Genomic DNA, 27,143 nt, shown 5'->3' on the forward strand with positions numbered 1-27,143 from the left:
CCTTCAATCACGCAAGAAGAGCCCTCCAGCCGACGGCTCGTTCAAGTGTAGAGTTCTTCGGTCAGTGCATTCAGGGTCAACCCTTCTTTGGCGATGTCCTCGTCTACAACAACATTAGCAACCAGACTGTTATCCAGAACGAGCGGGCACTCACTTTGTAAAAAGCATAACGGCATCTCCACCAAGGTGCCCTTGACCTGGCTCAACAGTTCCTTCAGTTCGCGGACCCCGCCAGGGAAATCCTCTCGCACTACATGTCCATACTCCACCCGCGGTGGCAATTTCTCCCCTTCCTTGCCGCCAGCTTTGGGATCAGCATGATAGAAGTACTCATAAAACTCCTTATAGTCTGCCCAAGTGTTGACGTTGTCGTCGGGTACTGCTCGGAACGCTTTTCGGAAGACCTCAGTGTTCGTACGGGCACGCGTATTCCAAAGACTCTGAAAAGCGTCGCTTGAGGGATCCGAGACAATGTTGTCTTCAGGACTACCCCAGTCATACGCGTTGGGGACACCGACAGGATGGTAGTTGGGATCTGGTCTTCGCATGTCTTGGGGTCGGATCAGTCCAAGATGTTTGCGGGTCAAATACCGCCGTAAAGACGATGCGAACTGGCTGACTTGATATGGTTGTCCGCCAATGTACGTCTGCACGGGTGTAGGGTCGTTGATCAGGATTGCAATCTCGCTATCGTGCGAGCCGAGCATACTCCTGTCATTCAAGTTGGCCGAACCACAGATGACAACCCGGTCATCTGCAATAAGACACTGTATACGGTTAGCCTTGGACGTGAAATTGAACAGAGCTACTCACCTTCGAGTGGACATAGAGTTCCTCACTGACAAACGCGTCCAATTCAGCCTCGGGCGGTCCATCCCAAGGCACGGAGCGGATGTCCTGGCCTCCAAGCATGTAACACTCCGAAACAGTATCCCAGCGACTCCCTGGAGAAGCCGACATGTTTTGTGCCGCAGACTGGTATTGCTGATACTGAGTCGCCTGCGACATTTGGCTCGCTCCAGTCCTCTCCCCAGAAGGACCATACCCAGCGCCCATCACATCATCATGTTGTCTACGTGCATCTTCGTACCGCACCCCGCTTTGCTGTTCGGCTTGCTGCATCGTGCTACCGCAGTTGATTCTGTCGTAATTGCGGAGGTTGTAGAAACGAATGTAATCCATGGGGTTGAACCCGGCTTCGGCGATCTTCTCCATGATGGAATTTCCACCACGGTTAATGCTGAAATACTGGAACTCCATAATGGCACGAGTCCCCAAAGATCCATCATCACGGAGGTCGCCAGCGAAGGCTGGAACTGCTGGGATCACCACAATCACCTTGTATTTTTCTCCGTTTCTGGCAGCTCTCAGAATGCGCTCAACAATGGCCTGGCCCACAAGGTTCTTGACCGGTTTCTGTTTGTCACCGGTGGCTGTGATGAAAAATTGGTTTTCAATGTAGACAAAATGCTGGCTGTTGCGGATGACGTCGATGTAGGCATTTTGAATTGAATGCTCCAAGGGCGTGCCGTTACTCCATTTTGTACAACTTCTGAGAAGCTGACAGGTCATGGGACCCCTAGGCTGACCGTAAGGTCGACCCTGAGAACCTGGTCCACCGAGATACTTGCCTTGAATATGGTGCATCCTGCCCTCCACACCGCTAGATACGATGTTACCGATAGAGGAGATTTCCTGCCCAATGCGTCTGCCTTCGGTTCGGTATTGGTCCATTCTCCCACGGAGGCCTCGCTCACCGCCAGCCCCTCGTGAGGTGCCATCATCGTAGCCGTAGTCATCAAAGCCACGGCTGTGCTCGGTGTCATAATCGCCAGCCCCTCGACTTTGCTCCGGAGCGGACTGATAATAATTTTGTGGCTGATATGTCTGACCTGGCGGCGGTGATGCCTGCTCTTGGTATGGCTGATGGTGATAGGCTTGGCCTGGTACTGGTTGGGTGGCGAGCTCTGAGGCTCCTTGATAGTATGGCGCATACGTTGGGGTAGAGGTACTCTGCTGCTGGTAGCCCGTGTAATCATGACCAGGTCCTGGAGAGGGTGTTGGTTCGGTGGGTGGACCGGTAGGCGGAGGCGGATAGGCTTGCTGAGGGTACGGGCTTGTGGGCTGACCCGCAAACGCAGTGGACTGACCGTAGGAGAACTGAGACTCCGCAGGCGGAGACAACGCGGCCGCCGGGAGGGGGCTTGGGGGAGCAGGATATGAACCTGCGGTTGTCCCTGATACAAGGCTGGGTTGAACCTGGTGTAGGTCTCCGGTAGGAGTATGTGGCCTGCTCGTAGTATGCCATGCAGGTTCGGTGTATGGTTGGCTACCTGGTGGTGGTGGGAACGCCCCTCCTGTGGGAGGTGGTTGGAGGTGTCCTTGGGAGGGCGGTGGAGCTTGTGGACGCTGTGCAGGGCCAGATGTCGAGTGAGGATATTCGTCGGCCAGTCGAGAGTAACGTGCATCCCTTCGAACGTTGTACTTTTCATCATAGATGAAATTCCAACGATCAATGAAGTGGTGACGAAGATCTTGGACACATGGGCCATGCAGAGACAGAGAAATGTCGGACCTGGTAGTGAGTGTCAGATGTTGTCTATCACAGATCCTGCAGTCTCTCACCATCCCATTCTCGAACTTTTCGTCCTATCCAGCTTGTTCTGGAATGGATCTGCAACATCACTGAAATCCATGACCCTAATGTTTGTCAGTGACCTCAACATGGAACCACACTGCAAAGGGTCTGCGGAACTGCTGAGCCTACCTGGCATTATTGTAGTCCTGTCCGGGAAAGACAATGTCATTGACATTCATAGGATGGGCATCCGCAATCGCATGTTGGTTCGTATCCCATCTTCCAAAACAGAGGTCCAAGCCACCCATGAATGCAGTCCTTCCATCAATGAGACACAGCTTCTCATGGTGAGCCCAGTACAAAATAACATCGTCGTCCAAACCATAGATCCCTTTTAAAGCATCTGCACCGAGTTTTGAAACCCCAGCTGCGTCAAGCTTGAGGTTTTGCAGGGACGATATCAGGGAGGAATGCGCTGTTTGAGCGTCAGGAAGATGATCCGGATGACGAAAGACCGAGACGTTGGGTGACAATTTCTCGAGCTCATGTTTTGTATGCGCAGACGACAAAGCTAGAGGAGGAAGAATTAGTGGATTCTCTTTTTCTGTATAGTGAAGAGATGTTGCAGTTGCTCGTAGCCCCAGTGCAACAAGAAAGGACGTCAAGCTGTTGACATTCTGTGGAAGAAGAGAATGAAGATAATTGATCATAATGGGAGAAAGGTACGCACTCAGAGCTTGTGTCACTTCTTTGTAAACGATGATGTTGACTTTGACGCCACGTTGAGCGGCTCGCTGCAAAGTTCGATCGAGTCTCCATTGTTCGTTCTGAGACGGAGGGCGACGAAGGTAGACCTCGGGAGACAACCACCAGTCCAGGATCCAAATTGACTCTCTCGCAGCTTCGAGCGCTTCGCTAACAGCCCAGAAATAGCCGCAGCCATCAACGAACCATTTCACATCATTTCCGGGCTTTTCTGAAGCGAAGCTCTCATAGCGGTTCTGGCCTTGGGGCGGGCCGGACGAGGCTGGGAGGTTAGAAGGGCCTTGGTAGGGGCTCTGTCCTGATGTCTGCTGCCCGTAGGGCTGATTTGAGGGCTGAGCAGGCTTTCCGTCCGGGCCAAGCAGAGTAGCAATGTCAGAGCCGATGTTATGAATAGTACTGTGTAGGGTCCCGAGGAGCTTGGTTCCTAAATCAGGTTTCGCTTGAGGCTGCTGCGTAGGCGGACCTCCAGGGTAGGCAGATTGTCCTGGTTGGGGATAATCGGTTGCGGAACCTTGCTGGCCATAATATTGCTGGGAAGTACCACCACTGCTGTAGCCATAGGGTTGGGATTGAGATGATGGGGTCTTGTACTTGTCATAGCTGGACTTGACTTTGCGATAGGTGTCACCAAGGATAGATCTCTCCGTTCCTTCGTATCCACCAGCCCCTCGGGATTGACCGTAGTCTTCTCCGTAAGCCAGGGCATCGTCATCTGATGATTGCGGTTGTTGGTAAGGTGGTGGGTGAGACATCTCGGCTTGTAGCGATTGAAGGAATAGAAGCAGGTTGGAGGGGAAGCAGACTGCAGAGCATTGGCGACTTTATTCGAGGCAGAGCTGACGAAGGATCGAACAACTCGAACAGGATTGTGATATGAAAGGCGATGACATGCGGTGAAGCAGACGTCTCACCATAGTACCTAGGTACTAGTCGTTGGTTTCAGCTGAAAAGACTCGTGCAATGCAGTGACCTGACCAATTCAGGCTGTGCCAGTCACGGTGAATGCAGGTGGTCGACGTCCAAGACGAGGACAGTCCAACACGCTCAGCCACACTGTCAAGCGTCACTGCAGCCGTTGGACACGGAGACTCCCAGAGCCCCTCCAGGCACTCGTGGCACCAATTAAACACGACACTGCGAGCAGACTGTGGCAGCGAGGGCACGCAATCGTTGGTTAAGGCCCCAGTTCAATGGACATAACTACCTAAGGGTTGTAGGATCCCTAAATTACTACAAATCTTTACCGATAAAGGCTCAGATTTATTTGTTTGGCTCTAACCCACAGGGTACTAAGGTAAGGATGCTGGGTGCCACTGCCTGCGGACCGTGGGGTAGGGAGGGTTACGAGCACAGGCATTTCGTGACCCTCCCAAGTCCCCAGACTCAGCTCGCTATAACCAACGTGCCCCGCGGCGATCGAGGACGGCCCGTTCTGAGCTGCCTCCATCGGCTGGCGCAGTCTACCGCGAACGATAATAATAAGGTGAACAGCATCTGTGCAGATACGCTTCTATCGACCCCGGCCTACCCTGACCCGAATCAAGTCGAGGACCAAGCCCAAGCTCCTGCTCCTCTCTGCCGAAGGTCTCCATGACACAGTCGATTGCAATCATGCAATCATGCGGGGACATGCTTGGTATCTCAGTTCACCCCTCCATTGCTGTCCACGGACAACCACAGCAGACCACCGCTGCACCTATCAGGTAGGCCAAGTCGTTCAGCATCATCTCTCCACCGTGCTTGGAGTGTGCAAGTGCCCAGTTGGCGTGGAAGGGTATACAAAAAGCCATCCCTGTTGCTGTAAAGATGTCCGCTCGTCTACGTTCTCTGCCACGCCTCACAAACGCAGCCCTTATTTCGAGGGCTCGGCCGGCTGTGCTACCCTTGCCTCATCATACTCCGTTACAAGTGACTCGAGCAGCCTCCAATATGTCTCTAGCAACTCTTGATGTATGTCATCTCCATGCCTCCTGGCCGATGAGACAGTGTCAGCTAACACTATTGTTAGGTCTCACAACACCCCAATCTGCGCACAGCGTCGGTAACTCTGTTCGAAGCGAAGGCAAAGAAGCAAGTGACCTTTGAGGCGATTGCAAAAGAGATAGGCCGAGACGAGGTTGCAGTGGCAGCTTTGTTTTATGGACAAGCAAAAGCGTCCCCAGATGATATCAAGAACCTAGCAAAGTATCTGGACATCGACCATGCCACGCTAGAAGCGCAGATGAGCGGCTTTCCAGATCGAGGAAAGAGTATTGAGATGCCACCGAGAGAGCCCTTGATCTATCGGCTGTATGAGATTGTGCAGAACTATGGCTATGCTTACAAGGCTGTGTTGAACGAGAAGTTCGGCGATGGCATTATGAGCGCCATTTCTTTCTCGACCCATGTTGAGAAAGAGGTGGACAAGGATGGCAACACTTGGGTGAGTCTGCCATCCATATACTTGGATCGTTGTCACGCGGACCGCTGTGAAGAAGCTAACTGAGGGTCAGGTCAATATCAATCTGCGAGGCAAATGGTTGCCATATACCAGATTCTAGCATAGAAGATACATACAGAGGATTGACCATGCGGAATGGAATCTTAAGATTTGGCCACCTACTTGACCAGCGTACTATATTTGGGCTCGAAAAGCTTGCGGTGATTATCAGTCTGCCGCTCTACTGCTGACCACGCCAACAGGGCCCCTACCCCATCTGGAACCCGTATATCCTTGTCTTCCCCTTGAGTCGAGTCATTTCTGTTTCTGTTTGCATAGCGAATGCCGAGGGATGTGAACATGGCTTTGTGCGGCGAAGAACAATACTAAGCCCACAAGAACAATACTAAGGGGTTTCTCAGCCTCGTCGGAATGCACACCCCATTTCCCCTTCTTTGTCTCATGTTGTCTTTCCTCTCCGCAGTCTCTTTCTCTATGCCCACGATACTGATGAAAGCTTGCCAATTTGCGGCGCTGGTGGGACCAGCACCTGTTTACATATAGATATGGCCTTGCTTGTTCGGGGCATTGCAGTTCCCACCCAAAGCCATACCACACTCGTTATACCACCATTCCGCAAGCATTCCGTCAATCCATCGACCAGTCTAACCATACCTGTCACTCAAAAGCAATGACCCAAGCCACCCAAAAGCAAAGTCGCACCACCTGTCGAGGGCAGATGGGCTACTTCTGCACCATCCAGAAGCAGACAAAGGCCACCCAGAAAGGACAGATGGGATACTTTTGCGTCGTGCAACGCAAATAAGTGTGAGTCGCATGCATCATTCCTTCTGACTCTCCCACTTCTCCATAGCCACTGGACTCGACCAGGATATATACTGACCACTTGAGTTGACATACAGTATCCCGACCATCCGCGAACATGAACAGCGCCGCTATCATGAATGCAACCTTTGCGGCGCATTCGCCTGACGATGTCATCTTCGCCACACCCTCGCGGCGTTGAAAGGCAACCTGCTTTAACGTCGACGGCGAAGGCTCGTTCAACATGCAGCCTTCCTTCCTCTCTTTTCGAGTTATTCGCATCTTGCAAGTACGTTCATTTCACCCTTTCCTTCGTGCAACATGGAGGATGAGCACATAAAACCATCGGCCTACCAGAGTGGACATCAATCTGATCGGCTCGCCCCGGGCATGGCATTTGTCTTGGATACTTTTCTTCAGTTCTCATGTCGCTTCACAGGGACATTCATGCTCTGAGCAACCTTCCTGGGCCGCTCGAGAAGCAATTTTTTTATACCAATGCACAGCACATCTCGCACGTGCCAGCCACGTCGAAGTCGACCGAACCAACGGCGGACAGTGATGGCCGGGTCTTGGACGGATTGAAGCTCATACAAGTCTTCTGACGCCTCAAGTTCCCATCCCATCCTGGTCGGACTGTGTTTCATGTCACACTCTACTGTCATTCAATTATCTACCTTTCATCATACATCCGGATGCCCACGCCTTCGGCTTGCGAGACTGGCCCTACCTTCCAAATCACCGATGCACAGGACATCTTCCTCTTTCGAGGTAGCCAATGCCAATATTGGTGATTGCTCATCTTTGACCGAAGGACCAGCCTCTGTCGATACGTTGGCATCTGAATCGACCTATCTTCGACAACTCAAAATCACTCTGGCTGTCTCTGGTCGGCTGTCGGATGCCGGTTTTGCGGTTGTTGAAGAGTTTAACAAGAGCAAGTCGTCGCGTCGGTCACTAATGGACGCATTGGAGATCTTTGAGCCCGACATCATCTTGACCGTGTCCTACGGGATTTCTATATCAAATATAATATATACCAGGTATATTATACATACATACCTTAGCCACACTGGAATCTCATCCAGACGAGTTTTCATGAATACCATGCGCACCAACGCGCTATCCTATAGTATGCCGAGAATTTATTCCTCTGTACACAAACTAAAAGAATGATTGATTCTCGTCCTTCTGTACGTAGAACAAGCAAAAAAGTATTCAGCTAACCAGATAAATATACTGCTGTAACAGTTCGCGTGCAAAAAAGGAAAATGACCAAAAAGAAACCGACACCAACAGGATTTGAACCTGTGCGGGCGAACCCAACAGATCACGTGCATCCAGGAGATCTAAACCGTCCCATTGATGGATTCGAGTCTGTCGCCTTAACCACTCGGCCATAGTGTCAAATTTATCGGCGAATTGATTGGAGCGCAATCCGACACTCATTTTCAGTCATACTAAAAAGTATCATATTAAATAAGATAAACATGTCCTGCCCCCCTTGGGCTGGATGGCGCTATTTTTGGGGTGCTACTAGTCTTCCCTACCCTACAAAGGGTACCACTGCATTATTACTATTGGTACAGTACCTTCTGCTTCAGCTGTACCTACCTTGGACGTCTACTGTCTCGGCCAGAACGGCCCAACGCAAGGTGCACGGAAATTTCCTGCCGAATTTGACGGCTGTACCACCGCTTTCGGAGGCAGATCTCCCTCGATGCGAAGAAAGCTGCACTGTAAACATGGCTTGTCCAAGTCCCAACTCCCTGGAAAGACCTGTGACCGCACTATGATACCAGCTATCGCGCCACCGGGGCTTAAAGGGACGACCCCTGCCGGCTTCCTTATATTCTCCATTCTCCCAGAAGGGGAGAGAGAGGCTTCCGGAAAAAGCGAGACATTAGTATCCAAGCAAACAAGTGTATGGTGAACTGGCCTCGGGCAAACACGTGTCCGCATTTGTGCAAAATACTGGCTCTGGGAAAGCTGCTGAAAACTAATCATCTCCCATGCTAAACAGGTCTCCCAGTCATCGGACTGCTGGGCAGAACGATATCTACCGTCAAAGGATTGTGCGATGACCACGCCGTGTAATCTAGAGCTTGCGGATCCCATGGACACAACTTTTACAGATGAAGACATGGCGACTGGAGTGCGCCTAGCCATATCGTCAAGATCGCCTCTGCTAATACCACCGTCCTTCGCACGTCCAGGATGTGTCCATCTTCAGCGCTCTTCATCGTCTTGGTCATCAGGGTGACAAAACTGCCTGGCGCTTTGAGGTCCAATGTTCTTATATTCCGATCCAATCTTCTTCTCGGATTCTTTTTGATGTGCTGACTTACTCTGCCCGTCAGTCCACTGCCCTCCTTACTGGCCGAACCAACATACAAATATCGATCACTGGCTGTCTGGACCGGATAGCGAGAGGTGACTAGCCTAGCATACACCCCAGCATCCGTCGAGTCGACAGGCGATAAACGTTCGAGTTCATCATAGGTGGGAGGCTGCACGCCTCCGAGGACCTTCTTCACATCTTTTGGGATTCCTTCAGAAATGTGGTTAAGCCACCGCTCAGCAGACTTCTCCGCCAGAGCCTCTCTCCAAGTCGGGGTCATATCAGACTCCAGAAGGCCTTTCCAAATTTCGAACAATCGCGCGATAAAAAGCCTTTCTCGCAACCAAAACGGTACCTCCTGAGGCCCTTCCACAACAGTCGTCTCTAATATCTCGGCTCCAAGCTGTCGAAGCTCTTTCTCCACGTTCGGCTTCGTTCTTCGGAGCAACCTGGCCATTTTCTTCAACGGCAGGCCTTCATTGCGTTGGGAAATAAGCCACTGAGTCTCACCATCAGACCACGGTCCCTTTTTATTGCATCTCATCTGGTGCTTCAACTCCTGTTCCCCAAGAAGACGATTAGCTTCGCGTAAGACAAACTCTGGCGTCCTGTCAAGGTATATCGCCAAGTCTAAAGGAGATTGACCTTCCCGGAAGCACAGTTTTATCTCTTCGTCTCTTGCCTTTCCAGGCAGTCTCTTGGTGGAATCGACGGCAGTCTTGGGGTTCCGCTTTGGATATTCCGAATGCGTGTCGTTGCTTTTACCGCATACAGCATTCCTCAGAATCTTCTCATATTGGTCGAGAGATAGCCTCTTCACAACCAGCCCAGCGACAAACCGCTGAAACGCGTCCGTATACTCATCGCCTGCGTCGCGTCTCATGGTCCCGACGTACCTCGTCAAAGTATTTAGCACATCCTCCCCGTCCCGGATCGGAAAAGTCCATGCCACGTCTGCTGGTTCGTCGTCTTCCCAGAAGATCACGGAGACGTGTTCAGGCTTTGGACTTGTCGCCGACTTTCCCGAACATTCGAAGACCTCCTGAATCGATGTGTATGGTTTGCGCCACATCTGGACTTCTGCAACGCATTCTTGCCGGCTTCCAAAGAGCACATGAGTTGAAGTATGTGGATTACATCCTATTTTGAAGCCTGAAACAGAAACCATGGACGCAATTTGCGTAGACGGGAATATTGAGCGCCAGGATGCCGGGTGCGTGACGTTACAAATCGGCATCCACGGTTGCACACATCTTCGGAATACATCGACTGGCCTTCTCAGCAGCATCTTCTAACGAATTGAAGAATTGGCTGGAGAGATTGGCGGACCTCACAGCATGCCGGCTCATATTGTGTAATGTACTTCGAGATAGAACGCTTGGTGACCCGGGTCCGTGCCGAGCGGCTGAAGCCAGAAGGTTTCAGCTTGTACACAGGTCGACAGATGATTCGTCCTCAATCCCGACTTACCACGTCTTTCAGATCTGCAGTATACGAAAGCCTTCAGCTGAGACCTTCGATCGTCCACCTCCTCTTGCACTCACAGTCATCTAGACTCTCCGGGCCCAGAATTTGAAACCGGCTACTAAGGGGTAACAAATGTGTGGAATCAGACCGATCTTGATCCCGACCAGTTTGAAAATCATCAAGCAAACAATCCTACGGAGCACAGCGAAGGAGCTCTGGCTGCAATATTGTTGACAGGTATGTCCTTGCCGGTTTCTCCTCGTACAGTATGTCTTATCGCTCCCTGGTTGCATTCCTTCTTTTCATAGACTGTGTTCCCTCCCCCTTGCTTCTTCGCCTTCTACTCATCCCTCTTTCTTCAATTGCTTCCTCTACTCCTATTCAAGTGCTGTTCCACCTGCTTGAAGTTGCTACAAAACAATAGCACTTTGGTCCGCAACGCAATTCGCCTTATATGACCACTGCGCATGATTTCGTAGTGCCCAGTCAAAAAGCCGCCTGAGTCCGGCGGACAGAGAGAAGCCATGAATCGCAGAATTGGATCTAGAGGGGGAATCACCAAGGGAACACCTACTCCTCGCAATGGCAGTGGCAGCGCCGCGAAGCCTCGCCGTCGAACCACCAACCCCAGAACGAAAGCTTATACGCCGACCGAGTATTCACAAAGGAGCGCGCGTATTTTGACACCGCGGAGTCATGGGAAGGTCGGGATTCTCAATTGATCAACGGGGTCAAGCAGCTCCAGTTCGACCATGATTTTGTTATCACTGAGTGAGTAAGCAAGCTTTATCCCATCCTACAGCGCCAGATACAAAGAAATCGGGATGAGAGTTTCAGATGTTCACCAATCACAGTGTCCACCTTGACGCCATTATCGCCACAGGCTCTTCGTTCTGCCATTCTTTGGAGCACTTCGAAGCAGGCGATGCAGAGACAGGTCAAGGCGCTCGAATGAGCGATGCAGGAGTCGTTCGGTTTGCCAAAGCCTGTCCGAATTTGATCCACGTCAGTCTTGAAGGTGCAACTCACCTCGGCGACGAGGCACTGCTTGGTTTGTTTGAGAACTGCCCGAAGCTGCGATACGTACACTTTTCGGGAAATGATAAAGTTGCGGGAAACCTGAAAGGAGTGGCGCTTGATGCCCTGCGGGAGAAGCCTGACATGGCCAAGCAGCTGATCAAACTGCGGCTTACAGACCAAACCCTGTATGAGAAGAAATTTGACAAAGCTGTCAAAGACCTCTCGGCCTAGAGGAAGAAATTGGCTATCGAAGTTGGCAATACGCACGAACGAGGTGGTTCGGTAGACACTTGGATCGGCGGAAAGCTAAAATACGGATATCAGGCCTTTGGTGGACCAGGAGGCTTTGATAATTACGGCGGTTTCGGTGGTGGCTACTATGGTGGCTGGTTCTGAAGGCAATCTATCTGCACCTATCGGCGAGGAATTTGAAGCCATCCTGGAGCTATATACCTATGTATTAATACTCTTTGTCTCCAATACGCTTATTCAGGATCAAGATCAAGATCACTTTGCTTCTGGGTCAGGAGTATGTTTCATGCATACACAATACCTTATCCCGAGAGAGTACTTCTCGACAACATGAATACGATGGGAAACACTGTCTTATTGAGATGTGAAGGGGCGAATATGATCAGATCACCTACTATATCTGAAGAAGAAGATGCTGCCATGCACCTATGGCAGAACCGAACCCTACAGACCTCGTTCAGTTTGAGCATTTCCATAACAAAAAATTGTATTGAAGCGGGCGTCTATTCCGGGTCGACTATGTCCTTCCTCTAACTTTTGGCACATGATGGAAACATCTAGCAGTGCTATCTCCTTCGCTTACGCATTCAGACAGAGTGTAATGTCGATTGAGGCCTAGTTAGTGCATGCCCTCAACCAGACCATTCGAAGCATAAAACAATCTACAGTAGAAAAACGGTTCGGTTTTGTTCCTCAAAGCAGGATTTGAATTGAAATAAATAATGATATATACATAGTCTTGGAAGAAAGATAAAGTGGCTGCTGACAACAGTCGTACATCCGAGATGTAGTCCCTTCCCTGCCCCTGTCAACAAGAAGGGTTGAACCACCCTGGCCAAGAAAGATGTCAGAGTCTGGCAGACTGGCACCCAGAAAATGAGTGTTCTGTTTTCCTCAGTGGAGAGAAACCCTCGCCATATTGGTTTTGAAATAATAAAACACGGCTTCCTCGTCGGCTAAATTGTGCCCAAACCGTTCAGGCTTCTGTTAGATTTAGTCTTCTTCAAGATAGCAGACGAATTTGGTCGGTTTGCCAATCCGGCCGGTGACGGTGCTGGAGAAAGAAACGGGGCTGGTGGTGTCCGTGCTGCCACTGCCAGTGCCAGTGGGTTGAGCTTGACCCTGCGAAGCACTTGAAGCGGCGAAATTGCCAGGAGCAGTTGCAGTTTCGGTTTGGGTCAACGTGGCGGTAGTAGGGGTAGGTTCGACTTCTGAGGAAGCGGCGGCGGTGGTGGTGGCCTCCTTGTTCGATGCGGCGGCAGTCTCAGAAGTCTCGGTCTCGGTCTCGGCGGGAGATGTCTGTACGTTGGCAGGCTTGGTGGGAGTGGCGGTGATGGCGATGCTCTTGCTGTTGCTCTGGGAGGTTGTTGCTGTGGCGTTGGTGAAATGACCTGTAGGCAAAATCGACGCGGCGCCGCTGGTCGTGCTGGCGGCGGCAGTAGTGGCACTTGCAGATGCAGATGCAGATGCAGACCCCGAAGGCTGAGATCCAGAAGAGGCGCCGTCAATCAACTTCGGACCAGGGATGACGTAAGAAGTGAGCTTCTGGTAGATGTTGATCAAAATACCCGGATCTTGAGCCGTGTACAGCTTGGTTCCCAGGGTGCCGGTGGTGAGAGAGTTGGAGCCAGAACCAGTCACCTCCAAGTTGACACATTGAGGGTAGTTCTGGGCGCCGTTTTCGTTCTGGGCCGAGTGCAGAGCAATGGTCTCGTGGCGAAGGACATAGTTGCCCGGAGCGATGGTGGAAGGAATGGTGACAACCCACGAGTTGTTGTTGGCGATCATGTCGTCCGAAGCCCAGTGGCCAGGCGGGGTGCTGCCGTCAACGAGGCCAGCCTCGTCGATCTTGTTGAAGAGCAGCTTGGTCTTGTCCACTGTGGTGCAGTCGTCGCCGCAAGAGGCCAGGTAGTCCAGCATGGGTCCGTGGTGGGATTCAGGCCACTCCGTCCATTGAAGTTCGACCGTGTCTCCGGCCGCCACCTTGACATATGCTCCGCCTGGAGTTGCTCCCTTGTGGCAGATGATGTCGGGACTGGTATAGTCGCTGACGAAGCCGCGGTCCTGGTCTTCCGGGATTGACCATCCTGCAACAACGGGTGGAGGGTTTTGGTATTGAAAGCTTGGGTTGTATCCGGAGTACCATACACCGCCGGCCACGATGCCCTGGACAATTCCATGGGCAGAAACCTGCGAAAGCAAGCTGGCAGCACCCAGGAGGGCGGTAGTCTTGAGTAGAGACATTGTAAAATTGACGCGTAGTCGGGAGATGGACTGGGTGTCAGAAAGAATTTTTGGTGGGATCGGTATGTGCTGCTTGCGAAAACAGAAGGAGTCCTCAAAAGAGTGATAAGGGCTGTGGTTTCAGTCAATGAAACCTGAGAAAAGGAATGCTGAAAGAATGAATGAAATGGTCAATTGACCTGTCAAAGGAAAGACCTGCTTGAGTGCTTTTTTGGAGGGAGATCTATGCTCTGAAGAAAAGAGAAGAGGAGGTACAACACAAGACATTAACTACATATATATATATTCCATTGCTTGTGATATTCAACATGGCCAATCCTTGCACGCAAAAAGTAATCTCAGCCTTGGACTGACCGCGCTGGGAACGGCGAGTTTCATGTTGGGGCAGCGCGTGAATAGGACCAGAATGGAGACATCAAGTACAGGGGACGAATAGGAGAATATGGATACTTCTGGGCAGCCAAGAATCAACTTGGCCCGCCATGCCCAGGACTTATGGAGGCTGCTAGAGGTGAGGGCAGCTCGTATTCAAATGTGTCCTGGTTCTGAAACCAGATCGCAAAGGGCCGAATCCTCACAGATACCCGATCTGGTGCGGCGCCATCAAAGCTGAGCGTTCAGTAAGGCCAAATGATCGTTTCAGCCTGAACGTGGCGGACATGGACCTCCAGGTACCACTACAACGTATAGTTTTGGACTGAGGCCAGGAGGGGCCGCCGCATTTCTGGGCGGCCATCATACCAAGAAAGGGGAATGAGAGGACACAGTCGACTGGGGCTGCTCTCCTCGACCCCCATTCTTTCTCGGAAGAGGAAGTCTCCGGTGTGGTGTGCTTACGAGATTTCCTAAGGGCTGGGCTCTGTGATTCCAGAGCGGAAGCCAGGACCATGGATTGATCTATGGACCGAGCCTGTTGACAATGGTGAATCTGCTGATATCAGTAGTTCTAAGACAACGAGTGGTAGCAGTGGAGGGAGAAGAAACTTGAAACACAGCAGCGGAGCGACGTCGTCCTGCCAAGGCGCTGCTTTGCCGAGAGGATCAGACGGCACCAATGAAATCGCCTCTAAGACTGGGACGAGCCCCATTCAGACCAGGATCATGCTGCCTTGAAGCAGATCGACCCTGGCCGATATAAATCCAGCTACTACTCCTGTATGTACGGACAGCACCACAGAGAAAGGGAAGCTATTCGTCTTTTGTGCCAAAGTCCGGATTGATCACACGTGGCAACCATGAAACCATCGGCCTAGCCCTGTCCTAAAGGCGTTGTGAGACAGACGGGCTACCACGGCGCTACCCAGCAATTAGCGAGAAGGAGGACACCCACGCATAATTCGGCAGGACTTCCGGACTCCTGAGTTCAAAAGCCTGTGCTGTACTTGACAGTCTGGAAGGACATCCGGTGTGGAGACCCATGCTTGATACGAGCCGGTCCTTGAGGATGGCACCTGATATGCACGTCTTGAGGTGATGCAAGCAAGTGAACAGGGACCATCCCAAATCGCAGCTGTTGGCCCTGGTCTGACCCTTGCGCAATAGCACGCCACAACCCATTGACTGTGCATAACCCAACTGACGCATCAGTCGCTCGAGTCAGGACTTCGGTCATCAAGGGGCGGAAACGCCGAGAGCAGCATGTCCACGTTAACATGTAGACCATGTAGCGGAAGTCCATCCAGGGATGTCAACAAAGAATAGACTGGACCATTCTTTCGACTCTCTTCCTCTGCTCACACCATGATCCTGCGCAACCCGCTCGTGCCACCAAGGACACGTCGACCCGTGACCGCACAACGGCCCTTCCCGCTTTCCCAGGAGCCCTCACGACTCTTTGGTTCCTTACGATTCGAGTCGTCCGAGTTTTCCAGGTCCTGGTTCCCTTTCTCCTCATCAGCGTCGTCCTCCCACTCACTCATCTTCTCGCCTCTCATGAAAGCCTCTTGCCGTTCGTGCGTGCCCTCTATCCATTGAAAGATACACTTGTAGTCGAACACATATCCTGTCTGACAGGCCGCGGCAGTGGAGACAGGATGAAGACAGATAGGGCAAAGGTCGCTCGACGGAGGCGGCGGGACAGTGAAGATAGGAAGGAAGGTGATGCTGGATACGGGCGGGTTTCGCTTCACTGCGCTGTTGGCAGATGGGGTTGAAGCGGGAACGCCCTGTTGTTGCTGTTGTTCTGAAACTGGCATCCGGGCCAAATCCATGCCTGAAACAATGGGAGGCGGGAGTTCCAGTCCTTCAGAAGCCTTTCTGCTCAATTGACGCGAGAAGTCACTCGCATGCCACCACTCCAAAAACTTCAATGCAAAGATACTCGTGGGCAAAAGGAGCCTGAGACTCGACAGAAGTTGAGTGTACAACGTCCGCGGATTGAGCAAGCCACTCAAGCCTTGTCCTGGTCTTCCCGCGGCCTTTGCTGCTTTCTCAGCAGCCTCTTTAGCCGCATCAATCGCTCCATAGTCGGCCGACCCCATCCTTCTGATTCGGGTGCCAATCAACCACAGAAAAGGATTCGGATACTTGGTCCCGTCAAACAAGTACCCCAGACTGAAAGCAAGAATGCTGAAATAGTAGGCCGCGTTCAGACTAGGATAGACGTTCCGCAAAAACCATTTGTAATAGTATAACAGCCTCTGCTTGAAGGTCGGGTTGGGTGGTAATGCGTCGCGATCGAGATATCGGCGTCCCCCTAGACCACCTCCACCGCCCATGAGCAAGCTCGCACTGGGCGCAATATGTATATCATAACTCTCGTCCAGTTTTCTCTTCAAATATGGTATACCGACCAGCACGGCGAGGTTCTTCCAGATGTCTCGACCGCCCAACTTGAGTCGTTCGCGTACTTCTGCCGGCACGGCCAGTTGTGTCCTCTTGATTTCCCCATCTCTGATGCTCAGCACCTTTTCTCTCTTCAGGCCATAAAAATTCTCCGTGAAACTGCCTCCAAAGGTTTTGAGGTAATACCGCTCCACCACGAGACTTAACAGGGCGTACACTTCGTCGAAATTGTTGAGGATTCGGAGGAGATACCGAGGGTGTCGATGTGTGGCCAGAGCAAGGAGATAGCGAAGTGTCGGGGGCAGGAGGGCCGCGAGCTGTTGTTCGGAGAGCAGTTCGAACAGAGACGGCTTGAGGTCGTCTACCGGCGACTGAAGCGCTGCGATGTATTCCATGGTTGGCGCGCGATAGATACAGTATTATAAAATCTTTGAGGTGCAACAAACAACTGCCTTGGGCTCGCGCGGCGCTTCAACGTGTAGGCGCAAAGTCTAATCGCCAACAGTCGCGATGCTGATGCCTGATAGTAGGTATAGACACTACCACATCATACCAGCTGGACGTTCAACGCCCTGCTTGTGAACGAACAGTACGAAAGTAGTATCACTGGGCCTACAACTGCCGAGGCTAAGGAGAGGAAGCACTACGGCGGAACAATTTGCATCTTAGCACAATCAACACGAACACATCAGGATGAAATATTACGAGGGTGAAGACGCCGGTACGCAGACAACACTACTCGACGACTCTGCACATCCTGTATATCCTGAACAGTATTGGGACATATGCTTTAATGGTTCAGATGGGTCATCGATAGTCATTTTTCACTATTTCAGATCGACCGGCTCACCGTTCTTCAGCCGGCCGAAACACCGTTTCCACAACTCGTGTTCCTCGCCCACGAAGTAGAGCAGATCAACCGAATCCATACCCGTTTCCTCGTCCCCTTGCATCGTCTCGAGCTGCGAAATGATATTACCTAGCCCAAACGCTTTGCCGACACTCTGTGTCGTGCCGGCTTCCAGCATGACATGCACGGCATGGATATGAAAATGATAGTAAGTCGGCTGGTAATGAACATAACACTTGACTTCATCCCGGTCGACCTGGCCGGGCTCGAAAACCTTGGTCGCCGCGGTGACGACTTGGTCACGGACGCTCTTGAGCCAGGGGACATGCTTCTTCTTCAAGTCACGCAGAGACCAAATGTCACGCCGCTGCACCAGGGCCAGCAGGTGCATGCCTTGGACTGTTTTGCGGTCCCAGTTCAGATCCGGCAGCAGTAAAAAGCCTGAATTGGAGGGTGAATCCCAGTCATAGCGCGCGATGACGTCCTCTTGTTCAGTCCGGCCTTCGAGGATGTTGAACACCCAGTCCAGCCGGCCGGCGGCTCGTTGACGCGAAATATATGGCTTGATATGCGTGGCGTAAATCTTGGGGGTCTCGGTGACCATGCGTATCCGCTGTGACGAGTATTTCCGGATATGTTGAGGTGTGCATGGGTAGATGAGGTTGAGTTTCAGGTCCGGGACTTTGGGATCTGAGCTTGAGTGGCCGTCGTTGGACGATGCCGTGGTCGAAGTAAGAGTCGTCAGAGTAGATGATGGCTTGACGGTCCGGTTGGCCATATACCACCTGTAAATGTCGTTTGCGCCGAGATTTTTCGTGTTTGTAAGAGACTCCAGGAGACTCGAGATGAGCTCGGGCTCCGTAGGGAATGCCGCCCGTTCAAGAATGATAAGTGCCGGTTGGGAGGCAATCGTGCCCAGCACAGATATTCGCCGACCATGTTGGTCTGAGGCCTGTCAGTAGGGCATGGTATATTGGGTATTTGACCTAGGAAGAAACGGCCATAAACCACATCCCGGAAACCCTTACCTTGATTTAATACCCTTTCAAGTTGGAATTGAGGAACAAGAGCCTCTGCCTCAGACTTGCTCTCAGGCCGCGATGCCATGATTTTAATCTTTATCACGCGGGTTTCGAAAGAAGAATGGAGTACTTTTTGTTCTTGAGAGTAGAGGTGGTGTCAAGGTCGAGTGTCCTTCAAAGCAATTGTATTTATTGTTGGTGGTTGAACAAGGCTGAGCGACAGGTCAATTCTCCCCTGCGGTGGTGCACTGCCAATTTTCTTCTCGGCTCTCGCAAGGTTGAGTTATTTGCACGGTTAACTTCAGTTGGCTTGGAGCTCTGAGACAAGACCACTTTAGTCACTGTCAAAACAGTCAAAAATATTCAATATCCCTAGCTGGGTGCACGGTCAAGCTGCAGGCTGGCTGGGATGATGAATACCTTAAGTTAAGCCTGGCAGATAGCAGCGAACTTGAAAAGAATAAAATAACAGTATGGAAGACCTGACATGGCAACTCCCGGCACCATTTTCACGAAGTCAGTACTACCTGGTACAGTGTTATGGCCCCATCAGAGCCTTGACCTGTTCGTACTATGCATCTGAGAGGCTTTACCTAGATGCGGTTTTTACTTTTTCGTGTATATAGCAAGCCTCTGATAATGAGTTTGCTACATGCCTCTTCAAGTTGTCGCCCTTCATCAAGAAGTCGGCTCCTATCTGATTGGGTGGTGCGACAACGTCCGAGCCACAGCCATGGAACTCGATAATAAGGCGGCTATAGTGGCATTTGTACTGCTGCAGGGTCCTGTCGCTTGAGGTGCGCTGCTAGTAGTAGTGTTGTGGTTTGGTAGTAGCTGAGGGAGAGGGCCGGAAAGGCTGTCCTCGCTTCTGCATACTGTGTAGTCTGTTGTCGCTCGCATGACCCTTTCTTGACTCCATTATTCTTTCTGATCACCACAATACGGAACTTGAAGCCCTAACTCTCTATTCTGGAGTATCTCACTGCCTACCTAGCATTCCAGTCTGTTTATTGGGGCATCCGCACACAGACCTGCCAAGAGCTATCCAAATCGGGTGAGTGAGCGCGTCATCCTCTTGAAGTAGTACCCAAGGCACAGTAGATAATAATATAAGACTCTCCTCTAGCCTGCTGAGCATCCGATATTAGTTCGATATCTGCCGGCTCCCCGCCTTTGCGCAGTATGATTCCATGTTGATTACGAGATGCCAAAGGCTACCGAGCAAAGCCTGGTCCCACCAAACCCGCCGCTAGAAGCACCAGCCTTGAAAGATCATGAGCTGTGTTATTCATATCAGATTGCCCGAGGCGAGATGGGCGTCTTGTCATTCGAGCCATATAAGAGCCTCATCCTGCCGTACTGGGCATTCCGGACTGTTCCCATCGCACGTAAATCGGCCGAGGCTTTGTGGTCGATATTCGAGTCCTATCTCGAACGAGGCGACTTTGTCGGTGCAGACATGACTCGGAAATTCATTCAGATGGGTATGACTCGTGCGCGCCGGTACGCGAATCATAAGGGAGGTCGAAAATACGACGACGATGGGAAACAGCTGCCCAACTGGACCGAAGAGGATCTCGACGGCAAGCGGAGGGAGAAGGAGCAGGCCAGTGAAATCTTCAAGGAGTATTGGAGAAGATGTACCAGCTCAGAAAGGTATCTCCAGCTGAAGCAGGAATGGTCAAAGTCAAAGAAAGACTTTACCCGGGCCCAGATTGTTCGTTCCTCGGACGATACCTGAGTAAAGGCCGGAGAACGAGCTGTTCTGCATGCAGTGCCGCGCTTCGGACAACACTGCCATACCGCAGGGCTTCTCTTCTCTTAGAGTGGATTTGGGTTGCATCTCACTGCGTGAAAGTCTGCTCCGATCCAGGGGGAACTGGAGTATTGGACTTGTCTCATATATTGGCGTGTCGTGCTTCGTGTGGTTGCTGCACTTCAAGCATTGGGTTGGGAAGTATCGTCTTCCAGTCCTTGCTGGGTTGGCTTGTCCGGTCTGCCATGGATGGCTTGGGCGAATTCTATCCACTCATTGAAACCTTTTGCAAATGCATCGTCAGGTGCAGGGACCTGATCATGACCCCAGACAACCACCTCATCGAACGAAGAGAGTCCTTCTAGCACTGTAACTGGCTCGGCGGGCTCATCGTCGTTGTCCTGAATTTGAATATCGTCGTCTACTGTTGTGTACGTAGGTCTTGAATTATCTTTCAAGGTTTGTACAAGTTGATTGGTAGGTTTCGCGACGACTCCTGACACGCCTTCAATGTTGAACTCGCGCGAGATTTGCGTTGAGCAACTTACCTTGATATCCGGCTGGCAACTGTAGCACCCTGCCTCGCAGTTTCCGACCACGAAAATAGGCAGTTCGGGTACCGTCTGTTGAGGGATAAGTACAGATGATCTGCTAGCAAGTCTGTTCAAACTTGAAGGGGTTGAAGTACCTTTTTCGATCTGCGGACACCAATACCTCTTGGTCACTTTGGTAGGACCATCATGATGAATGCGGCAGGGTAAAACATTGACGGTACAACTATCTAACCCGTCCTGGGGTCGTTTCAACGCGAGCATGATGCCAGCACGCAGATGATCGCAACAGATTCTGGCAACAATGATGTTCGGGTCATCCAGTGCTGATAGAATGATACTACAACGTTGTACTGCTGGGTCTGGGTAAGAAGTCGCGTCGCCAACGCGTCCCACTTCGAGCCTGGACCCTGCAGCAGACGCGACGCGTCGGAGATAGCACCTAATGGTTTGGAGATTAGATTAGATCCCCAGCCGACCCCGGTTTCCACGATGGTATATTAATCACCTAGTCTTGTGAATCGCTGCCAGGAGTATCCACCTATAGATGTTGGAAATGCGGAATGGAGGATGAGAAGAAACGCCTACTGCAGAATCAAAGATCACATTAGGAATTTATTCATACAAAATGCGTCAGAAGCGTGGGGTATCAGAAGCGCCGGCAAATAGCGCCATAAGCAGACAAAAACTCCTAGAACAGTCGCATCCCTCCCCTCTCTGCCAGTCCAGCCCCAAGGCGAAAGATACGCTCATCCCTCTTGCTCAGAGAATGCTTGCCAGGGCCAAGGTTCGACACAGTTGAGGATGCTGGGATGTAACTGACTGCCACGCCTAGTCCCGAGTCACTATCGTTTGGCGGAACAACTCGCGAGGAGTTGGGGAATGATAATGGTGCCCCCTAGGCAAATAGTCAGATTGTTTTGTGACCTCTTCCAGCAGACAGGTCTGCAATAATGTACACAGTCACTTTTTGGCGTGTCGCTGATCATCGTTTCTTTTTCTTCTTTTTGGTGGGCTTGCGAGGCTTTTCCGAGCCATTGGGAGACTCTTGCGATTCGGCGACAGGCCGAGCGGGCCACTTTTTTGCATGTTCCCGGTCAAAAGCAGCCTTGTCTCTTCGGAAAAGGAGCATGGTTGCCCGAGCATCCTCGATACTGGAATGTTCGCCCTCTTGAATAGTACAGCCAAGCAGCTCTGATGCAAGTATCTTCAGTCGTGGAGAGCCACCACCGGCTAGCTTCCGATATGGCAGGTGACGAGCCGTGTCGCGGATATCTCGTTTCGGGTGAGTTAACATTAGAGCCTCCAGGTCGTGTCGAATGGCATGTCCGACGATGATGCGATCCTTGAGGATTCGTTCCACATCTGCTCTAACTTCGGCGAGCGGACGTGCATGCTTCATGTGCTTAGGAGCAATCCCGCTAACATGTGTTCTCCAGTCTGTAACAGTTTCCACGGGAATGACGTATGAATCATAGACTTGATCACCATTGTAGTTCACAATGCTCACACGAGCCAGCGCGGATTGTCTCCCTGGGTTTGGACCTACGCCAACCATCTCGCAGTCAATGGCAACATACTTTCCCACTTCCACCCTGCGAACCCATTAGCCAGATGTAAGTAAACAGGTGCGGGTATGAACTAACGAAGGAGAAAGCCCAGCATTCACACTCTCAGCGGTTGCACGATCTGGTAGTCTAGGAAGGGGAATCCCATTTTTGATTTCCAACTCTTTAATTGAAGAATGTCCCTCCTGCGCCATTGTCTTCCCAAATTGTGGTTTTTTTGTTTGGTTCGAGACCTGCGCAGGTGGCTTGGAGGAGGTAGGTGGTTGTTGGCGCTTTCGTTTCACTCCATGTTGGGTCACAGCTTTCGGAGTGTCTCGACTCTTCTCGGTCGTTTGGAGAGAGGCCTGTAATTTCTTCCAGTTGGAGGATAGACTACTCAGGTCCATTTCATGGTAGGGTCGTTTGTATCATAAGCGTAACTTTTTGGCAAGAGTCTCTCGAAGATAGACGCAGGAACATGGAGCCGCCGAAGATCTGCCGCATTTGCGGAGGAAAATTGTTTCTCCAATCCGCGACCTTTTTTTACCACTGGCATCGACAATCTCCAACGACATCACAACTCCAATATTGACGTCCAGACGATACTCTGGACACGCGAGCAGCTCAAAATCCATATATCACTTCCCACTTTGCATGACTGAGGGAGATTGGGCGTCACTATCCCTCACTGGAACGTTTGGGAGACTTCCAGCCTTGTTGCTTACAGGGTAGGGCATATTTGGCTTTTTTCCCTTGTAGTATCATTGGTGGCTACGAAGTTCCCTACACGACTTGCATACTGAGGGATAGGTCGACCAACACACCCTGCCAGAAATCCCACACCACGATGTCGGGGCTTAATGACCTCAGAAGATCATCTGTGATAGCCTCTGCACAGAAAGCAACAAGTGGAACGACTACTGCGACTACCGCGACGGCAACAAACACTGATGACACGCATCATGCACATTATTCTCCGCCTTGGGCGGACGTGAGCATTATTGGGATAGCTGGATCCTCAGGGTCCGGAAAGACCAGTCTTGCTGTGGAAATTGTCCAGTCTCTGAACCTTCCCTGGGTGATCATTTTGTCCATCGATTCATTCTACAAATCCTTAACGCCGGAGCAAAATGCGGCGGCTCACAGGAACGAATACGATCTGGATTCGCCAAGCTCGATAGATCTCGACCTTCTGGTGGAAAAACTACGAGACCTGAAACAAGGAAAGAGAACCGACATCCCCATCTATTCATTTCAAGAGCATCAAAGACTAGACCGAACTCTTTCAATATACTCGCCGCATGTCATCGTACTAGAAGGAATCCTGGCCTTACACGACCCCAGAGTTCTGGAGATGCTGGATATGAAAATCTTTGTGGAAGCGGACGCAGACCTATGTCTGTCGAGGCGAATTGTTCGGGACGTTCGTGAACGGGGTCGGACTATTGAAGGCACCATCAAACAGTGGTTCGCTTTTGTCAAGCCGGTCTTTCAGCGCTATGTTGAGCCACAGAAACAGGCGGCCGATCTCATCGTTCCTCGAGGAATGCAAAATAAAATGGCCATTGAGATGATCGTCAACCAAATACGGCATATACTAAAGGAGAAGTCGATAAGGCATAACGCAGAACTGGAGAGGCTAGGTCAGCAGATCGAAGATTACACGCTTTCGGACAATGCAATCATCCTTGCCGGAAAGCCACAAATCACTGGAGTGTCGACCATTCTACGGAATCCGGTGACCAGCCAGATCGACTTTATCTTCTACTTCGACAGACTTGCCGCGTTGTTGATCGAAAAGGCCCTTGATTGCCATAATTACGTATCCACCGATGTCATCACACCACAAGGTTGCAGATATTCCGGGTTGAAGTCCGCCGGCAAGGTCTCTGCTGTCGTCATTTTGAGAGGCGGAAGTTGTATGGAAACCGGATTGAAGAGAACTCTTCCCGATTGTTTGACCGGCCGCCTCCTGATCCAGTCGAACCTTCGCACTGGAGAACCCGAGTTGCACTATCTGAAATTGTTCCCGGATATAGACGAGCATGAGACGGTCATGTTGGTCGATCCGCAGATGCCAAATGGTGGAGCCGCTCTAATGGCGGTTAAAGTTCTTGTCGACCATGGTGTTGCTGAGAAGCGGATTGTCTTTGTCACCTGCCTGGCTGGGAAACGCGGGTTGAAGAGGCTAATGACTGTCTTTCCCAAAATCAAGGTCATTGCCGCGAACGTCGTGGAAGACAATGAGAAACGATGGATTGAGGAAAGGTATTTTGGCTGCTAGCCCGGCGTTCACGAAACGGTCACCTTTCCGAGATCTCTCAAAGTCTCAATGACCGCGACAACTGCCTCATTGCTCGAGCCCACCTCATCAAGACCAGAGCAGAGCAATATATTGGAAAGCCGCCGGAAAGCCGCCGCAAAGCCATCCGATACTCTATCTGTCTATGGCACTCGTGGACTAGCAGGCACAGGCACAGGCCAATGCAATGCATTGTTCGTGCAAAAGCACCACTCTGCCGATGTGCTGGAGCGTTTCATCCTGTTATTGGTCGCAGGTATTTGGCGCCGCACCAGATTACGAGCAGAGCTGAATGCAATATCCCTCATCCTTGCCCAAGTGTTGGACCAGTTACACCACTGGCATCCTACATCAGTGTACCTGAAGCGATTGAATACGTGGAATTTGAGAGTGGAACAGGGCATTGGCACGAGAACTGGAGGGCGCATAAACGCCCCCTGGCAATGGATAGCATACCCCGTGCAATCCTAAGCAAAGAAGAGCGAAGTCTGGCAGTGGGTGAGTTGTGGGCAATGCTAGACTTCCTCAGGCTCGCGACGCAATCGACCATGGTTGGCCTACGCCGGTCGGTCGTATCTCGCGTGCGTGGCAAGTGCAGAGTTCCCCCCTTTCGTTGCAAGAGGATCATCTGAGGCTTCTTAGATAGAGTGAGATACATTTGCAGGAGGATACTAGGTACCAACTATACGACTACAGCGACCAGGAAGGAATAGGGATGATATATCAACCAATAGTACCTACGTGAGAAGCCGTCAGGGGGCAAATTACAGTGACCGGACTATGTGCTTGACCGTATATGGCTCGGATAAGATTCAGAGGAGTATTTAAGCGCCAAGCGCAATCATACTATCATCGACCATTGGCACTGTCTGATTGGTTGCGAGGAGACGCGACACCTTCTCATGCCTGCGCCTGCGGATATTACAATCGACTTCAAGATACAACCACTCTTCTCCAAACCACGCATTCCTGTACTATTCCAGCTTAACCGCGGCTACGGCGAGAGCATCAGTTTGAGCCCCGTTGTCCTCCGTCAGGACGTTATCTCTTAACAACCCAAGCCAATACAGCCAGACAGCTGTGCTACCTGGGATCCATCAAGCGTCTAGAGTTGAGGACCGACTTCATCGAATTGCGACCAGAAACGGCTACGGTTCAACCTTGAAGCCCTGAACACCACGCTCCTTTCGGACCGTCCCCCTTACGGCTACAGTCTGAAGATCAAGCTCGGCTACTACTACAGCGACCGCCGCAACATCCATTTACGACCGACTCTTGTCGTGTTCTATCCATCTATCCATCTATCTCACCTCACCACTCCCATTCACCTGCTCTAGTCTCTTTCCCGAGTAGAAGGATTAAAATCACAATGGTAGGTTCATCACTATTTCACACATTCAGCCACACCTATCACCCTCCCACTATCATTGCCCCTTCTCCCTGTACCATTCATTCCAATCCAAAACACTCTCCATGCTGACGAAAACACCAGTCTCTCCGCGTGGCTCCCCCATCCTCGCACGCAACCAGCACAACCAACACCAGCACAAGCAAACTATCGAGCAGCTCCTCCTCTAAAACCACACTTCTTGACCGCGGCGCGCCATCGGCCCCCGGCGTTCACGACACCCTGCGATCATCTTTACTAGCCACGGACAATGACAACGAGACCACCAGCAAAATCACATCGACACACCCGCTCGAAGCCCGACTCGCGCAATGGACAGCAACCCAAGAATCGACACGGATGAACCTGCTACGACGCAACTTCGGCATCGCCGAGCCATTACGTCGCGGCATGGAGTTGAAGATGGTGCGCGAGGCCGACTCGTTCCGCCCCACGGTGCTCGGTGCCCCTGGCCGTGTGCACGAGGAGATTTTGACGGGTCGCGACACCGAAATCACCTGGGAAGATGTCTATCAGGGTCAAGATGGTTTGCGTTTGGGTTTGTCGACTGGTGGTGATGGCCAGGCTGTTGGGTGGACGGATGAGATGGAGCGGAAACTGGGCATGGGGAAGTGGTAGAGAAATTACCTACTATTACTGTACTGTATGGACTTGTACTGCCGCTGCGAGTTCAATTCAGTTCAGTTCGGTCAAATAGTGATAGACAAATGCTACGCTATGCTATGCTATGCTACACTACACCACACTACTGCCTTGCGTTATACAACGGACGGGAGCCTCAACATTGCAGTCACTGCAGCTGAATAAACGCACAGCTACCGCCGCGGTGCAATACCCTACTTAATGTACTTCTACTGTTTTCTCCCGATTCAATCGATACTTGAGGGGCCCGCAGAGTGATGGGGGTAATGGAACTCAATGCCACGACCTACCTCTTCGTCCATTGGCAGTCGAGTTGTGCCACCAGCTTCTTCAAGATGGGCTCAACCGAAACGGGGGATATCGGCATAAG

The 27,143-nt window shown here is 51.4% G+C and overlaps 12 protein-coding genes across 12 annotated transcripts; 5 read left to right on the forward strand and 7 right to left on the reverse strand.

The window, feature by feature from the left end:
- Positions 1–41: 41 nt before the first annotated feature.
- Positions 42–4,095, reverse strand: HMPREF1120_07328 (phospholipase D; the record flags this gene model as incomplete). Its single annotated transcript, XM_009161549.1, has 6 exons — positions 42–103; positions 155–767; positions 814–2,575; positions 2,626–2,700; positions 2,768–3,149; positions 3,309–4,095. The coding sequence occupies 6 exons, from the start codon at positions 4,093–4,095 to the stop codon at positions 42–44; spliced, it is 3,681 nt and encodes a 1,226-aa protein (XP_009159797.1).
- Positions 4,096–5,272: 1,177 nt separating this feature from the next.
- On the forward strand, positions 5,273–5,828 carry HMPREF1120_07329 (cyanate hydratase; the record flags this gene model as incomplete). The annotated part of the gene is made up of 2 exons (XM_009161550.1): positions 5,273–5,293; positions 5,352–5,828. 2 exons carry the CDS (start codon positions 5,273–5,275, stop codon positions 5,826–5,828), a joined length of 498 nt encoding a protein of 165 aa, XP_009159798.1.
- A 3,606-nt stretch (positions 5,829–9,434) lies between these two features.
- HMPREF1120_07330 (uncharacterized protein) lies at positions 9,435–10,254 on the reverse strand. Its single transcript, XM_009161551.1, has 2 exons — positions 9,574–10,254; positions 9,435–9,487 (listed from the first exon to the last, which is right to left on the reverse strand). Exons 1-2 carry the CDS (start codon positions 10,214–10,216, stop codon positions 9,459–9,461), a joined length of 672 nt encoding a protein of 223 aa, XP_009159799.1. The 5' UTR covers positions 10,217–10,254; the 3' UTR covers positions 9,435–9,458.
- Positions 10,255–11,232: 978 nt separating this feature from the next.
- Positions 11,233–11,646, forward strand: HMPREF1120_07331 (uncharacterized protein; the record flags this gene model as incomplete). Its single annotated transcript, XM_009161552.1, has 1 exon — positions 11,233–11,646. The coding sequence occupies one exon, from the start codon at positions 11,233–11,235 to the stop codon at positions 11,644–11,646; it is 414 nt and encodes a 137-aa protein (XP_009159800.1).
- A 1,014-nt stretch (positions 11,647–12,660) lies between these two features.
- Positions 12,661–13,911, reverse strand: HMPREF1120_07332 (endoglucanase; the record flags this gene model as incomplete). The annotated part of the gene is made up of 1 exon (XM_009161553.1): positions 12,661–13,911. One exon carries the CDS (start codon positions 13,909–13,911, stop codon positions 12,661–12,663), a length of 1,251 nt encoding a protein of 416 aa, XP_009159801.1.
- Positions 13,912–15,644: 1,733 nt separating this feature from the next.
- On the reverse strand, positions 15,645–17,090 carry HMPREF1120_07333 (uncharacterized protein; the record flags this gene model as incomplete). The annotated part of the gene is made up of 1 exon (XM_009161554.1): positions 15,645–17,090. One exon carries the CDS (start codon positions 17,088–17,090, stop codon positions 15,645–15,647), a length of 1,446 nt encoding a protein of 481 aa, XP_009159802.1.
- A 432-nt stretch (positions 17,091–17,522) lies between these two features.
- HMPREF1120_07334 (uncharacterized protein) lies at positions 17,523–18,652 on the reverse strand (the record flags this gene model as incomplete). Its single annotated transcript, XM_009161555.1, has 2 exons — positions 17,523–18,490; positions 18,574–18,652. 2 exons carry the CDS (start codon positions 18,650–18,652, stop codon positions 17,523–17,525), a joined length of 1,047 nt encoding a protein of 348 aa, XP_009159803.1.
- A 1,119-nt stretch (positions 18,653–19,771) lies between these two features.
- HMPREF1120_07335 (uncharacterized protein) lies at positions 19,772–20,308 on the forward strand (the record flags this gene model as incomplete). The annotated part of the gene is made up of 1 exon (XM_009161556.1): positions 19,772–20,308. One exon carries the CDS (start codon positions 19,772–19,774, stop codon positions 20,306–20,308), a length of 537 nt encoding a protein of 178 aa, XP_009159804.1.
- A 197-nt stretch (positions 20,309–20,505) lies between these two features.
- On the reverse strand, positions 20,506–21,138 carry HMPREF1120_07336 (ribonuclease H2 subunit C; the record flags this gene model as incomplete). Its single annotated transcript, XM_009161557.1, has 1 exon — positions 20,506–21,138. One exon carries the CDS (start codon positions 21,136–21,138, stop codon positions 20,506–20,508), a length of 633 nt encoding a protein of 210 aa, XP_009159805.1.
- A 311-nt stretch (positions 21,139–21,449) lies between these two features.
- On the reverse strand, positions 21,450–22,913 carry HMPREF1120_07337 (uncharacterized protein). The gene is made up of 2 exons (XM_009161558.1): positions 22,521–22,913; positions 21,450–22,469 (listed from the first exon to the last, which is right to left on the reverse strand). The coding sequence occupies exons 1-2, from the start codon at positions 22,826–22,828 to the stop codon at positions 21,860–21,862; spliced, it is 918 nt and encodes a 305-aa protein (XP_009159806.1). The 5' UTR covers positions 22,829–22,913; the 3' UTR covers positions 21,450–21,859.
- Positions 22,914–23,268: 355 nt separating this feature from the next.
- Positions 23,269–24,705, forward strand: HMPREF1120_07338 (uridine kinase; the record flags this gene model as incomplete). Its single annotated transcript, XM_009161559.1, has 1 exon — positions 23,269–24,705. The coding sequence occupies one exon, from the start codon at positions 23,269–23,271 to the stop codon at positions 24,703–24,705; it is 1,437 nt and encodes a 478-aa protein (XP_009159807.1).
- A 1,816-nt stretch (positions 24,706–26,521) lies between these two features.
- HMPREF1120_07339 (uncharacterized protein) lies at positions 26,522–26,749 on the forward strand (the record flags this gene model as incomplete). The annotated part of the gene is made up of 1 exon (XM_009161560.1): positions 26,522–26,749. One exon carries the CDS (start codon positions 26,522–26,524, stop codon positions 26,747–26,749), a length of 228 nt encoding a protein of 75 aa, XP_009159808.1.
- Positions 26,750–27,143: the final 394 nt, after the last annotated feature.

Source organism: Exophiala dermatitidis (assembly GCF_000230625.1).
Source record: "Exophiala dermatitidis NIH/UT8656 unplaced genomic scaffold supercont1.6, whole genome shotgun sequence".
NCBI lineage: Eukaryota > Fungi > Ascomycota > Eurotiomycetes > Chaetothyriales > Herpotrichiellaceae > Exophiala > Exophiala dermatitidis.